General features: G+C 30.9%; 2 protein-coding genes across 3 annotated transcripts; one reads left to right on the forward strand and one right to left on the reverse strand.

Annotated features, from left to right (window-relative positions):
• The first annotated feature begins 6,776 nt into the window (after positions 1 to 6,776).
• LOC105135942 (uncharacterized) lies at positions 6,777 to 7,727 on the forward strand. Its single transcript, XM_011041053.1, has one exon. It carries the CDS (start codon positions 7,140 to 7,142, stop codon positions 7,551 to 7,553), a length of 414 nt encoding a protein of 137 aa, XP_011039355.1. The 5' UTR covers positions 6,777 to 7,139; the 3' UTR covers positions 7,554 to 7,727.
• Positions 7,728 to 12,694: 4,967 nt separating this feature from the next.
• Positions 12,695 to 13,740, reverse strand: LOC105135944 (eukaryotic translation initiation factor 1A). Of its 2 annotated transcripts, none has more exons than XM_011041054.1 (2): positions 13,633 to 13,740; positions 12,695 to 13,286 (listed from the first exon to the last, which is right to left on the reverse strand). In XM_011041054.1, the coding sequence occupies exon 2, from the start codon at positions 13,273 to 13,275 to the stop codon at positions 12,838 to 12,840; it is 438 nt and encodes a 145-aa protein (XP_011039356.1). In that variant the 5' UTR covers positions 13,276 to 13,286; positions 13,633 to 13,740; the 3' UTR covers positions 12,695 to 12,837. The 2 variants fall into 2 exon arrangements, with proteins under 2 accessions (XP_011039356.1, XP_011039357.1); XM_011041055.1 differs by having other exon boundaries at positions 12,695 to 13,280; positions 13,633 to 13,732.
• Positions 13,741 to 14,539: the final 799 nt, after the last annotated feature.

Raw genomic sequence — 14,539 nt, forward strand, 5'->3', positions numbered from 1 at the left:
TTTGGTATCTTAAAACTTGGTTCTCTCCTAATGCAATTTGGTCATGACCAGCCAGCCATAGTTAGTATAACAAAACGCTGACAGAAACACGAATATCTTTCCTCTTTCATGAGGGCTTCATCAACTTATAAATACATGGGTACAAGGATTGAGCTATACGCATCTCAGTCATCGTTCAAAATTTAGCTTCAAGGGAATGGAATTGGTAGAACAAAGTTGCATCAGAATGGAAAAAATACCTGCGTGTTCGGTCCAGGAGAACAGATAAAAATTAAAGAAATAACTATCCTAATATAAAGTCTAGCTAAATAAAAACTTCGAGTCAAATCTGTTGTGCAATTTAACTAGATTTTGCACTCTAAACATCTAATGCCATCATGATTTGTTTAGCATGCGAATGAAACATACTTCTCGCATTGGATCACAAAAACAGCTCAAACTGGAATACAAGAAGATGCCCATTGTTCAAGTCTTCGTTCAAACCTTATTGAGAATGTAATGCGGAACAATAAATAAATAAATTAATTAAAGCAATAAAGAACGAAGTTTTGAAGAAAAAAGTTAAAAATTAAAAGAAAAGAAAAGAAAAGAAAAGGCCAAGAAAACAAAAAAGAAAATACAAGAATAAAAGCCTGTCATTTTTATTTAATAATAAAACATTATTTCAAAAATTGAAAGAGAAACATATAAATAACAAAATCCTAAAACATCAAGCTATTAGGTTCTGAATTAAAATTTTCTAACATAAATAAATTACATAAAACAATAATATGAACCCAAATAAACTCAATCTCCCAATTAAAAAATAACTTGTTATGTCATCCTACCTATTTCTGTCTATATACTTGTATAATTTATGACATAGATCTAGTTTTCCACTAATACTACTGGTTTTTCTTAGAGATTTTCTATAAGCTTGTAGCATCCAGGGAGAATTGTTTAGAATATGTTTGGGAATACGGTAAAAATTAAGATTATATATAATTTGCATCAATAATTAATTTTTTTTTCATGTATATTTTTAAATAGATTCTAAGCATAAACTTCAACCTCTACCATGTTTTCATTCCCAGACAATCAAGATGCATCCATAATTATAATTCATTATCAGGGATAGAGATAGGTTTTCAGCAATTAAGTTTGGTGTATTAAAAAGAATCCACCATTTACGTGCCACCATGAAAACAAAATTTATTTATTTATAAGAACAGGAAAATTCCTAAACTCCTTTTTAACCATCTCGATGACAAGTTTTTCAACTACTTGTCTAGAGTATATTTGTAAACATTATATTTTAAAATATTTTTTATTTAAAAATATATTAAAATATTTTTTTCATTTTTTATTTTAATATGTAACATTATATTTTAAAATATTTTTTATTTTAATATGTTAAAACAATCTAAAAATATTAAAAAAGAATTAAATTTTAAATAAACAATGTTTTGGTCACACTGCGTACTATACGGATTTATGCAATTTTGAGGGCACTTGGTGCATGCCATGATTTTTATATATTTTAAAAAACAAAGTAAAATTGAATATTTAGAAAGGGTTTCCGAGATGATTAAAAATAGCCATTTTAGAGTGGTATTTGAATGTAAACGTCAAATCCTGAAATGAGTGGGTGAACAATGAGGGAAGGAAATTATTATACCTACTGGCTAATCATTGGATGCCATGCCCGTGGGATATCATGATCGAAGTAGTATTCTTAGCATTTTCATAATTTTTTTTTGAAAGAAATTATAAAAAAAAACTATACAAAAAAACACTAAACTGAATATTAAAAATAATTTATAGTATTTTATAAGAAAATTTATAATTATAATTTTTAACCAGCTCAATATTAAAAATAATAAAATCAATAAAGATAATTTTAAAAAAATCATAATAAAAACAAATCATGTAGGATAATATTTTAGCAATTTACAATGTATTTTTTAAAAAAAAAACTATGAATTTAAGTTCTTAATCAGCTCAATATAAAAATAAAAAATTCAACAAAGATACTTTTAGAAAAAAAAACTCATAATAAAAACCATGTGGGGAAACATTGTAGCAATTCATGGTGTTTAAAAAAAAACTAAAAAGCTAAATTCTCAACTAGGTCAATATTAAAAAAAATAAAATCAACAAAAACAATTCTAAAAAAATTTAAAAAAAATAAAAAAAGAAGAAGAAGAAGAAAATTTTGGAAAAGTTAAAGCTAGATTCTTAACCAATTCAATATTAAAAAAAAATTTAAAAAAAAACATTCAAGCGAACAATATAGCAAAATAAAAACTTTATGGGGATTCAAGCGAACAATATAGCAAAATAAAAAATTTATGGGAAACATTGTAATAATCTATAATGTTTTAAAGAAAAAAATACGAAGCAAAATTCTCAATCAACTCAATATAAAAAATATAAAATCGACAAAGATCACTTTGAAAAAAAAAATTCATAAAAAGAAAGAAAAAAAACTATATAGAAAAATATTATAGCAATCAATAATATTTTAAATAAAAAAACTATAAAATTAAATTATCAACCAGTTCAATATTAAAAAAAATAACAAAAAAAATTTGAAAAAAAAACATAAAAAAAAAAAGAAGACAATGTTGTAGGAAAAAAATGTACATGTAAAACTTAAAAAAAAAGGGGGGGGGGAGAAAATACAAAGGTGAGGAAAAGTTGAAAAAAATGTAAAACAAAAAAATAAAAATATATATAAAAAAAATTATAATATTTTCTCCATATTATTTAAAATATTATTAAAATGTAAAACAAAAAAATAAAAATATAAAAAAAAAATTATAATATTTTCTCCGCGCGATTTAAAATATTACTTAATAACAAAAGACTCACATAAACACGGATATTTTTCCTCTTTCAAGATGGCTTCATCAACTAATAGAGACATGGGCACAAGGATTGAGCTGGATACATCTCAGTCATCATTATTTTTAGCATCAAGGGAATGGAATTGGTAGAACAGAATTGCATCAGAATAGGAAAAGAACTTGCGTGTGTCAGGTCTAGGGGAATAGATAAAATTTAAAGAAATAATTGTCCTAATATAAAGTCTGGTTAAATAAAAACTTCGTGTCAAATATACGGTGTGATTTAACTAGATTTTGCATGCATATGAAACAAACTTCCCCTAGATATGCAGGAACGCAATGCAACTTAAGCAAAGAACCTGGATGCTTAAAAACAACACACTCGCGGGCTTGTAGTTCCTAATATTTTCAGTTTAGTGTGAAGATATGGACAATGATTATTGAAATTTTTTTATATTTTTTATGTGTAGATTAATTATTATAATAAGATTATTTTAAAAAAAAAATTGTTTTTTTTACTTAGATAAGTTATCCATTACAATAAAACCACTCAAAAAAAATTCTTTATATTTCTATATTTAGATAGATTATCTATTATAATAAAACTACTTTGGAAAGACGTTTAAGTTTTTTACTTTGATTGACCACCCATAAGAAATTGATTATTTCATAAATTTTGAATTCTATCAATATACAGGTTATCTAGTACTACTATATCACTTCTAAATTCTTTCATAAACATCATCTTTTTCTTTAAAAACTTTATCTGCTTTTCTTTTAAGTACACTTGCTAGCCCTTCGTTCTTCAAATAGTGTGTTTTTTATTTTTATTTATATTTTCTCTTAGTACACTTTTAATCTGTCATTGCTAATATTTTTCATAAGGATTGACTATTTCTTAATATAATGAATCCATAATCTCGTTCTTTTTCTTCTTCTTTACAAAGTTTATTGTCTAAAGTCTCTCATGAGACTTTCATTCTAAATATTATAAAGAGAAGGGTAATTGTCATAACTTATTTCTAGATTATTCTCTAAATTCACCTTTGACTTTTCAAAATAAAAGTCAAAAAAAAAAATAAAGAAAGTAAGAAAACTAGCGACTTGGAAAAGTATGCTACAGAGGATTTCAAACATATAGGAAGATCAAATTACAACTTTGAAAACCTAATTATATCTTATTCTATCCAAAACTAGAGAGACAAAGCAAATTCAAGGTCAAATTAAATTGTTATTGAATTAATCTATATAAAAATTAAACATGAGGATATAATTAAAATTTTAATTGATTAATTTAATTTAATCATTGATCAAATTGAAAATCTAATTATATTTAAGAATTAATTTGGGTTCAATTAAAAGATTTAATTAGATGCAAGGACTTAATTATATTTTAATAGGTCAAATTAATTTTATTAGAGGCTTAATTGGTGAAATCTAAAGTTTAGAAGCCCAATTTGAACTTAATTGAGAAAATTATAATTTTAGAAGACCAAATTTAATTTCTATAAAATCAATTGGTTCAAATTAGAGGTAAAATCATAAAAAAAAAAATCAAAGTTTAATGGTCAATTGATGGTCAAATTATATAAATCCAACACCAAAGATCAAATTGAAAAGGGCATTTAAATTTGGGACTCATATTGAAATTAGGAGTCAAATTGAAAGAAATCAAAAGCTGGAGGACCAAAATGAACTTTGAAAAAAAAACCCTAATTTAAGGTCCAAAATGGAGTTGTTTAGGAATAGTAAAAAAAAATGCAACCTGACGACGTGTCATCTAGTTACTGTTCATTATCTTTTAATTTTGACCCGAAAAAATTACATGGTGGTCATTTTTCAGGGACATTTAACACTTCATCTCTCAACCACACTAGATAAACCATGCACCACCATGATGACTGACATTATACTTCACCCCAAAGTAGATCTTGCCAGCTGATTGTCCCTATAGCCACCATAATGTCGCCTTAAATTGGTCAACCTAACCAACCTTTAGCAACTAATTTTTTCAAATCATGATTAGCAACTTTAAACCAATGGTTAAGATCTTTTTGTGTTCAATTAAGGGCCATGATTTAACACTAGTAAAGACAAGATGTTCATCTTTCATCATCTATAAATAGAGGTATTCCATACTCCAAGCATGAAGAAATCAGAACCCAAATTTGGTGAAAATCAGTTTTTCTTACCAAATATTTTCTTCTTCTTCAACAGCAATCTTCTTCCTCATCTTTCGCAACATCTTCACTATTAGCGATGTTGCTAACAACATGTCAGCCTTCCTAGCACTACCAATTAGCAATCCTCCATAGTTGGTAACCTTTTTCTTCACCTTTTTTTATGCAAATAAAGCAACCATTTGCAAGCGAAACATTGATTCTGCATGCAAAAATCAACCACTTCACAATGTCACTAAGTCGGGCTAATAGCCATGTGAAGATAGATTGGACCCATTCCATCCCAGTCTATGATAGTTTGGTCGAGTTTAGCCCATTAAAAAAAAAAACAAGATGAAGGCCAGGTTTGTTGGGCTGCATAGTGACCCGACCCAGCTAGGTTCGGCCTAGATGGCTAGGTAGGGCCCAGCCCAATATATATAATAATAATATATTAATAAATAATATTAATAAATTTCAAGAAAATTCAAAAGCCATATCAAAAAAAAATTATTTTCTCACATGTTTTTCTATCAATTTTGCATCATATTAGGCTATATAATTACACTATATGATACATATCCATCATTAAAATACCTAGTTTTTTCTAAAACATTTCAAAAGAAAATTTTTAAATTTTTAAATTAATTTCCTCTTTAAAAAAAAATATTTTATTTTTATGCATATAGTCAGATCCTCAAAGTTTTCCAAGTATGTTTTAATAAAAAATATATATATATTTTTATCATGTTTTAAAATGTAAAATAGATATCATAACTAATTTATAATTATCTGATAGGGTTTGGCTAAAATACCAAAAACCCTTCACCAAATTTTTTTTATTTTATATTATGGTTTAGAAGTAGAGTTAAATATTTAGGAGTGTAAAATTACACAGTAAAGTACACCCTTGGATATTAAAGATAAAAGTTCAATATAAAAGTAATACTAAAATTTAAACTTTAGAACGGTTAGGATTCAATCTTATAAGGTATAGATTTCCTCACGAAGAAAGATCTATCTTGAACATTAGACGATTCCAACAAATAAAAACTTAACTTAGAATAACAATCAAATAAAAATACATCTTATTTCAGGTAGAGTGTACTAGGAATAATGTGTTTTTTTCTTGTATATCCAGTTTTTTATTCAGACTCTTATAAACTATAGGTTTTCTAATAACTATTATATTAAGTATTAATTTCTAAATCTTAATTATAATTTTATAATTAAACTTAAAATCTTTTCTAATAATGCCTCTCAAGATCCATGTAAAACGTGTCATTTGACATCAATCGTGACATAATCCATTAAACATGAAATGGAAATAAATAAGTAAAGAATATTGCAAGTATTAAGTTCTAAAAGTCCATCTCTGAAAAAAAAAAAAAAAAAGAGCAATTCGAACCTCAATTAAGCTTGTTTAAATCTCTAAGACAACTATATGCCCATTATTTAATGTTTGACAAACAACATGTAGAATAGGTGAAATCAAACCTACAGTACAATATTTGCATTTTTGTTGTTCATTGTGGGAAAAAATAAAAAAAAAAAGAACACGGTCTGTCGCGCAAGGAGAAGGGAAATTGACCGCTGTCGGTGCTTCTTTGAAATTACCAGCGCAATCTTTGAACCTTCGAGTAAGTGAACTTTCGTTTGATTCTCGACTTTATAAACACCGCTAGCCCACGGAATTTTATTAGGGGAAAAGCCCGTTCCCAAGTTGCCGTTGCCATTGGATTACGACTTACGGCTCACCTTTTTAAGACAGCACTAATAATAATTTTTTAGTGGCTGACCGACGGATCCTCGAAGCAGCAGATTGTGCGAAGAGTTAAGTAACGATGCAGCAAAGGGTAATTAAAAGCATCTCAGGAAAGCAGAAACCAAATGGAAACTGGGTGCTAGCTATATTTCTTACTGCTCGTCACCTGTCTGTGTGCCCCTCCTTCACGTATAAATGAGCACAAGACCACCTTCTTATTCATCAACATCAAATCAGTTATCTCGAAAGCTTCTCTTTATTTCAGAGCACAGAACCAGCTCCTGATTCATCAAAATATCAAATTAGTTCTCTCTAAAGCTTCCCTTTAATTTACGGTTTTTAAACTTCTCTAGTTCTAGTTTGTGAGTAAATTGCGAGAGACCAAAAATGAGTGTGGAGATTTTGGATGGTGCCACCATTGTCAACTTTCTGGAGGACGAGGAAGCATTCAACGCGCAAATATGTGACCGCTTCGCCTACCTTGATTCAGACCATGATGGCCGGCTTTCCTACGGGGAAATGTTGAAGGAGCTGCAGTGTTTGAGGTTATTGGAAACCCACTTCGGCGTAGATGTGGAAACAGACCCGGATGAGCTTGCTCTCGTCTATGGTTCTCTTTTTGTCCAATTTGATCATGACTTGAATGGGGCAGTGGACTTAGAAGAGTTCAAGTCAGAGACCAAGCAAATGATGCTAGCCATGGCCAATGGTATGGGTTTCTTGCCTGTTCAGATGGTCCTGGAAGAAGACAGTTTCCTGAAGAAGGCTGTGGAGTGGGAATCTGCTAAATTGGTTGCCTGATTAATTACACATCCATTACCCTATACTAGACTCATTAATTGTCTTTGTGATTTCTTTCTTCTCGCAATGTATTCGAAGGTTAATTGTCTTTGTTATTTCTTTCTTCTCCGAATGCATTCCAAGTTTAGCTGAATCTAGCACAGAAAATAAATGAAACGCTCTGTTATTGGTTTAGGTGTGATTTGGTATCTTAAAACTTGGTTCTCTCCTAATGCAATTTGGTCAATGACCAGCCAGCCATAGTTAATATAACAAAAGGCTGACAGAAACACGAATATGTTTCCTCTTTCAAGAGGGCTTCATCAACTAATAGATTCATGGGCACGAGGATTGAGCTGGATGCATCTCAGTCATCGTTCAAAATATAGCTTCAGGGGAATGGAATTGGTAGATCAAAGTTGCATCAGAATGAAAAAAAAAAAAAAAACTTGCGTGTCAGGTACAAGAAAAAAAAAAAAAAAAACTTGCGTGTGTCAGGTACAGGGTAACAGATAAAAATTAAAGAAATAACTGTCCTAACATAAAGTCTAGTTAAATAAAATCTTTTTAGTCGAATCTGCGATGCGATTCAACTAGATTTTGCGCTCTAAACACCTAATTCCATCATGATTTGTTTAGCATGTGAATGAAACAAACTTCCCACATTGGATCACAAAAACAATGACATCTCAGGAGATGGAATGAAGGAGAGAGTGTTCTCGCCAAACAGCTCAAACAGGGATACCAGAATATGCCCATTATTCAAGTCATCGTTCCAAACCTGGTTGAGAATGGCTGTCATCTTCATGACCTTACTATCACCCTTGCATTTTCAATTTCTGCAGCCTGCATCACTATCATTAGGCATCTGATCAGATGGTATAGATGGTCCCATTTTAGAATCACCTGAAGGAGCCGGAGTTATTGGTTCCCATAACATGTGCAATGGTGAGGATTCTGTTGGCACTACATTGGCTGGACCATCAGTTATCGATGATCTAAATTTCATTTCCACACCATAGATACTTTGACATGGACACATCACAAACTTTAGCATCCAAGTGGTATAATTGAAGATATGTGCATATATGCATCTACCTGCTGCACAATGAAGATATGTGGTCTTGCAGCCAGTCTCCAAGGGATATAAGCATCATTTCTTTATTAAGTAGACAATAACTCACCAGCAAGGCTCCATAAACATGCCAAGCTTCATGCCTCTTCATCCCATTCTTTTGCTTCTCAAGAAGTTGGAGATATGGTTTCAGATTTGGGAGTACAAGAAGGGGAACCTGGAAAACGAGTAGAAATAGAATGCAGGAATTAGAATATAAATGACTATAATTTCCAAAGAATTTCTTGATGCCATCCCAATAAACCTCCTTGCTTGATTTAGCAGTACAGCACCTCAACTTCTATTTAGTTGGGAGTGCAAAGAAGAAACATGAGAAAAAGCTGTTAGGAAAATTAGAAACAACCGGACACTAATTTACTCGGATCAATTTAGCAGAATACAATTCACAATTCACAAGTTCCAATTCTTTCCTGCTTTGTGCAGTAAAACAAAATCAAACAATGATTAAATATAATGCAAATAATCACAAAATCAACACCAAAATTTTAACGTGGAAAACCCGATGCGGGAAAAACCACGGGATCGTAGTCCACCTAAAAACTTCCACTATCAACAAATAATGGGTTCACAATTATTCTTCCTCAGATTCAACTGAGGGATATAGCATATATATCATCAAGAACAACTTATTCTCGGATTACAACAAGATTAAAGGAGAATTATTTGAGAAAAACTCACAATACTGACAGCCCTGTTTTCTGTCAAAACAGCCAGCTTCCACACCACTAATCTTCGATCAACCGTCCAGAATGAAGATCAACGTGTCTAGAAGCTGCTGTCAAAATCTCAACCCGATCCAATAGTGAATGAGCTGGAAATCGAAGAAAGAGCATAGGCTGCTCTGCTGCCTCTTCTTCTTCTTTTTCTCTTTGTTTTTTTTTTTTTCCTTCTATTTTCAATTCTATCGTTATAATACTCGAACCACATTAATATTAATATCAAGAGATAGCTATCACATAAAAATTAATGTGATGGTCCCACCATCACATGACATGGGACCACATACAATAAAAGCATGTCGTTTTTTATTTAAACACCTTGTCTCCTAAGAACTGCAAGTACAAAATGGCACTAAATAACAGTACTGATAAGCTTCATGGGATATATGAAGGAAGAAAATATGTTGATATCAACATATTCTATATTAATGCTATTAGTCTTTAATTTTTGATAGGCTAATCAAATTCTTATTAATTTTAATATGAACATAACCTTGTTGATACTTTTAATTTTCATAATTTAGAAGAATATTATAACATATTCACATATTAATATTATTAGTCTCCAATTTGGTAGGATAATCAAATTCTCATCACAACAGCGTGTAATGCGGATATCAATATATTCTATGTTGCTATGATTAACTTTTAATTCCCTCTAGGTTAATCAAATTCTTATTAATTTTAATATTAATATAACCTTTTTGATATTTTTAATTTTTATAATGTAGAAAAATATCATAATATAATGCTGATATTAATATATTCTATATTGATATCATTAGTCTTTATTTTTAATATGCTAATTATATTCTATTTAATTTTTTTTATATATTCCTTTCTTTCCAAAAAAGACTTGAAACACTTATAACTCAAAAACATCCTTACATGAATTTTCATTCCTCACTTTTTATTATTAGAAAAATAAGTTGAGGAGAAATCCTATCTTTATGGCTTATTGATGGTGAAACTCCCGCGCCCTAAGATCTAACAAAAGCAATATCTCCTGTAATAAACCAAATATTACATTATCTCCTTTTATGTCGACTCTTAAACCCATATATAATCTACTCAATCATTCATATATAATTATTATATTTTGATGCTAAACATACAAATAACATTTATTTCTTCATTTTCCACGTTACGAACCGATTCGACTAACCTTTACAGAGGATTTCAAGAATTGTTTCTTATTTTCGGCACATCCATCTCATTATATTTATTTATTATGTATATTTTTAACACCATAACACGAAACCAATTAAAACTTAGCATTTTTTTTATTTTATTTTTTTGTCCTTTAGGCCGAGACTTAATATCAAGGAAATTATAAATTCCTTGTTGTTTTTCCTTTAAATTTTGCATAAATCCTTAACTACGGATCAACAAAATCTCACACGTGCTATAATACAAGCAATTTGAAGGAAATATTCCTCTATTTTCTTGGTACATATAGGCCGGCACCAAGATTAAGCAAAAAAAGAGCAATTAATTTTCTTAATTGCTTCAATTCTCACTTGTCCCAACATTTATTTATGCGTGATAACATAATTTCAATGTAAATGAAACAATTCAAGCTAGAATTCTTCAAATCTCTTATTTTATCTGTGAAACAATTATGTTTAATGCTCAACATACTCAATTTAAATCAATTGATTAGAAAACAACAACGGTTATTACCTTATAATATGAAGGATTCAGGAAGAAAAATGAGAAGGAATGCATGGTTTCTTCTCTCCTTTCCTTTTCCCTTCATTTTCCCCCAATTTCTTCCTTCTCCTAGCCATTAAACTCTGTAAATTGATGTAAATAACCTTCCTAGATCTTCCAAGACTCCCTATCAATCTTTTATTCAGGAGAGTTTATATGGTTTATGGAAATTTTTTCATAAACCGTTGAATTTCCCAACCCTTTTCTTTCCTCTAGTGGCCGGCTGCACTTGGCTTCCTTGAGAAGCCAAATGGCCTTTTATGTTAGAGGTGGCTAGAAAGGTGGGTGGCAACCCGAGTTCCGGAATGCTCAGTGGAAAGCTGTACTGGCAGACAACTTGAGCCAGTAAACAGCAATCACAGACTTGCATTTCGGAAGAGATTTCTGATTCAGCAGGTAGACGAGAAAGAGAGTTGCGGGTCTAATGAGGTATCTGTTCAATTTGATAGTTTATCAATTGCATCAAATAACATGGATGGCTTCAAGCGCACGAAGAGTAGGCTTAAGGCCACCATAACCATATCAAGGCGGAAAACAGCACCAAGCTATCAGTATTCGAAAGAGCAATCATTCATCACCGTCGAACAGGTAATCAAGATAGGGTGTTCAAGTCGTAATCTTCAACAAATTTCTAATCTGTAGAGGAACATCATGTCCTCCCACTTGTCCATTTCAGAAGGATTTATGGCTTCAAATTATTTAGTTTCCTGCAAATGCAATGACATAATATCGTTCGATCGAGATGAAACATCAAGCAACATTCCAAACACTTGCTAAATATGGAATAACTCGGAAAAGAGATCCTCATTCTATACCACTTGAACCGACGAAAGTCAAATAGGGCTTGGATTGAAGGAGAAGATGACTGAAACAATGTGCTGGATTGACATCAGCGACACTAGGGCATCATAAATTTGCCTGAGGCAAAGCAAAAGGGTAACCTAGTGTTTTGGAAAACAATAACTATATGCTGGAAACTCATGTCATGAAATACGCATCGTTCCCAAAAACATGCTTCCCTCTCTAGTTCCCTTGTCGATGCATAACATAGAAGCTGACAACAAACCAAAGCCCTGGAAGAGTAAATACAATCAGAACAGGGGTTTATGTTAATATACTCGGGTTATTTTATTTTTAATTTTTAAATATATTAAAATAATATTTTTTATTTTTAATATTAATACATTAAAATGATTTAAAAAAATCAAAAAAATATTAATTTAAAAAAATAAAAAAAAATTAAATTAAAAATATATATATTTGTTAACAATCTCATTCAGACATCATTTGAACAAAAAATATATATATATTTTTAACATTAAAACAACCAAACATTTCAAAAAAGCAAAAAATTGTTTCAAAGTTTTGGAAAATATGATTTTAACAAACACTGCTGGATACAAATAGCCATTACATGAAAAATGTCAAAGATCACATTTTGCACCCGTTATGCAATACCAAATCAAACCCAGGGCAGCATTCCTCTCCATTCAAAAGCCATTAAAAACATCAAGAAACCTTGAACAAACACAGAATCAGCACCGGATATCCAGACTAGCATCAACAAGAAAAGCAGTAGAATATAGGACACGGAAGATACAAATAGCCATTACATAAAAAATATAACAAGTTAACATGGCAGATTCAGGTTTACAATGCACATACCTTGTTCTAGCATTCATTATCATCACTCAGCTGTCACTCATTTTAGCACTCAATATAAAAAAGAAAAAAAGATCTAGATCTTGTCGATATCTTCATCCTCAAACTCAATGTAATCATCACCAGCACCATCATCTTCCTCATCAAGACCCCCAGCAATACCTTCATTGAGACGCGTATTCTCAGGAAGCTCGCCATACGCCTTCAGCAGCCTAGCTTCATCAGGCATATACTTCAATATAACGTCAGCCTTGTCATCCTGATAGTCACGGAGGCCAACGAGAATTATATCACCAGCAGCAATCCAGACCTTCTTGTGCATCTTCCCTCGAATATGGCAAAGACGCTTGGTCCCATCAATACACATGGCTTCGCAACGACCATTCCCGAGCATGCGAAGCACTTGGGCATACTCCTGTCCTTCTTCCTTAAAAATAAGCTCCCGCTTCTCGACAACAGCTTCGTTCTTTCCTCTCTTCCTATTCTTTCCTCCCTTTCCCTTGTTCTTCGGCATGGTTTCTGTTTCTATTTCCCACACACCAATAACAAATACCCGATCAGTTATCTAATAATTTCCAATTTTTCAATTACTTTTTTTTCCTAAATTAATTCGAACACAGTAACATAGGACCAAGGAAAAATAACATAGGAACATAGTAATTAGAAAAAAAAATACATTAAAAAAAAAAACAGGGAACAATCAGATCGGAGAAAATAAGAAAAAAATAAAAATCTGAAAATAAAGAACAAAAGTCCAAATTCAAGAACACGAATTAAGGGGAGGGGAACAGCTGAAAAATCGCTTGTGTAAGTTGAATAAGATCAGAAAAAAAATTAAAAAAAAAAAAGGAAAGAAGAACAGAGAAGTAACCTGCGCGGTGGTGCCTAAGGTGAAGACGAGCGAAGAAGCTTGAAAGAGAGCGAAAAGAAAACAACAAGTGGATTGATTCTCTCTTTGTTTATTATGTACCAATTTGATGTCGGTTCGATTAAACTTGGGGACGGTTTATGCTCGGAGGCCCAACTTGAGCCATGTTGGTCGGGCCCATTTAATTGTCCTGAGCTCAATGTAAATTCGGTTTGGTTATTAGAAGCCCAATTGTTTTGTATTGGACTTTCATCATAACACTTGTTAAACAAAGTCATTTAAAATTCGTTCTTAACTAAAATCATTTTTGTTAAGAAAATGAATAAACAAAACCTAATTCATTAATAGGAATGTAATCTATTAAGGCCATGTTTGTTCCTACAATATAGTTTTCAGGAAATCATTTTCCAAATTTTCTTGTGTTTGTTTGCTATTAGAAAAGTTGGTCAACGAAAAACACTTTCCGGTCAACGAAAAATCGGGTCAAAGGAAAACACTTTCTGGTCAACAAAAAATATTTTTTAGTCAAAGAAAAATTTGGCTTGATTTTTAGGAAAGTGTTTTTCTTTTTAACTGTGTTTGTTTTCCGGAAAGTGGTTTCCAAAAAAACACTTTCCAAACTTTCTTGTGTTTGTTTGCTGTTAGAAAAGTTGGTAAACGGAAAACACTTTCCAGTCAAAGGAAAATTTAGCTTGATTTTCAGGAAAGTGTTTTCTTGAAAAAATTTGGGAGGAAAATATTTTTTGAAAGTTGTGAAAAATTTAGAAATGTCATTATTTGCTGATTATATCAAATTTGATTCTCAAAATTTTGATTGCTATATATATTTTGTTTTGAATATTTATTTTTCAATTTTATTTTTTAAAATTTAATTTTTATATTAACTTTGGTCCTCATTTTTATAATTGTT

This window comes from Populus euphratica, unplaced genomic scaffold, assembly GCF_000495115.2.
Source record: "Populus euphratica unplaced genomic scaffold, PopEup_1.0 scaffold155.1, whole genome shotgun sequence".
In the NCBI taxonomy this organism is placed as follows: domain Eukaryota; kingdom Viridiplantae; phylum Streptophyta; class Magnoliopsida; order Malpighiales; family Salicaceae; genus Populus; species Populus euphratica.

Excerpts from the sequence above, each read along its gene's own strand:
- LOC105135942 (XM_011041053.1), top strand. The coding sequence starts at position 7,140 with ATGAGTGTGGAGATTTTGGATGGTGCCACCATTGTCAACTTTCTGGAG.
- LOC105135944 (XM_011041054.1), bottom strand. The coding sequence starts at position 13,275 with ATGCCGAAGAACAAGGGAAAGGGAGGAAAGAATAGGAAGAGAGGAAAG.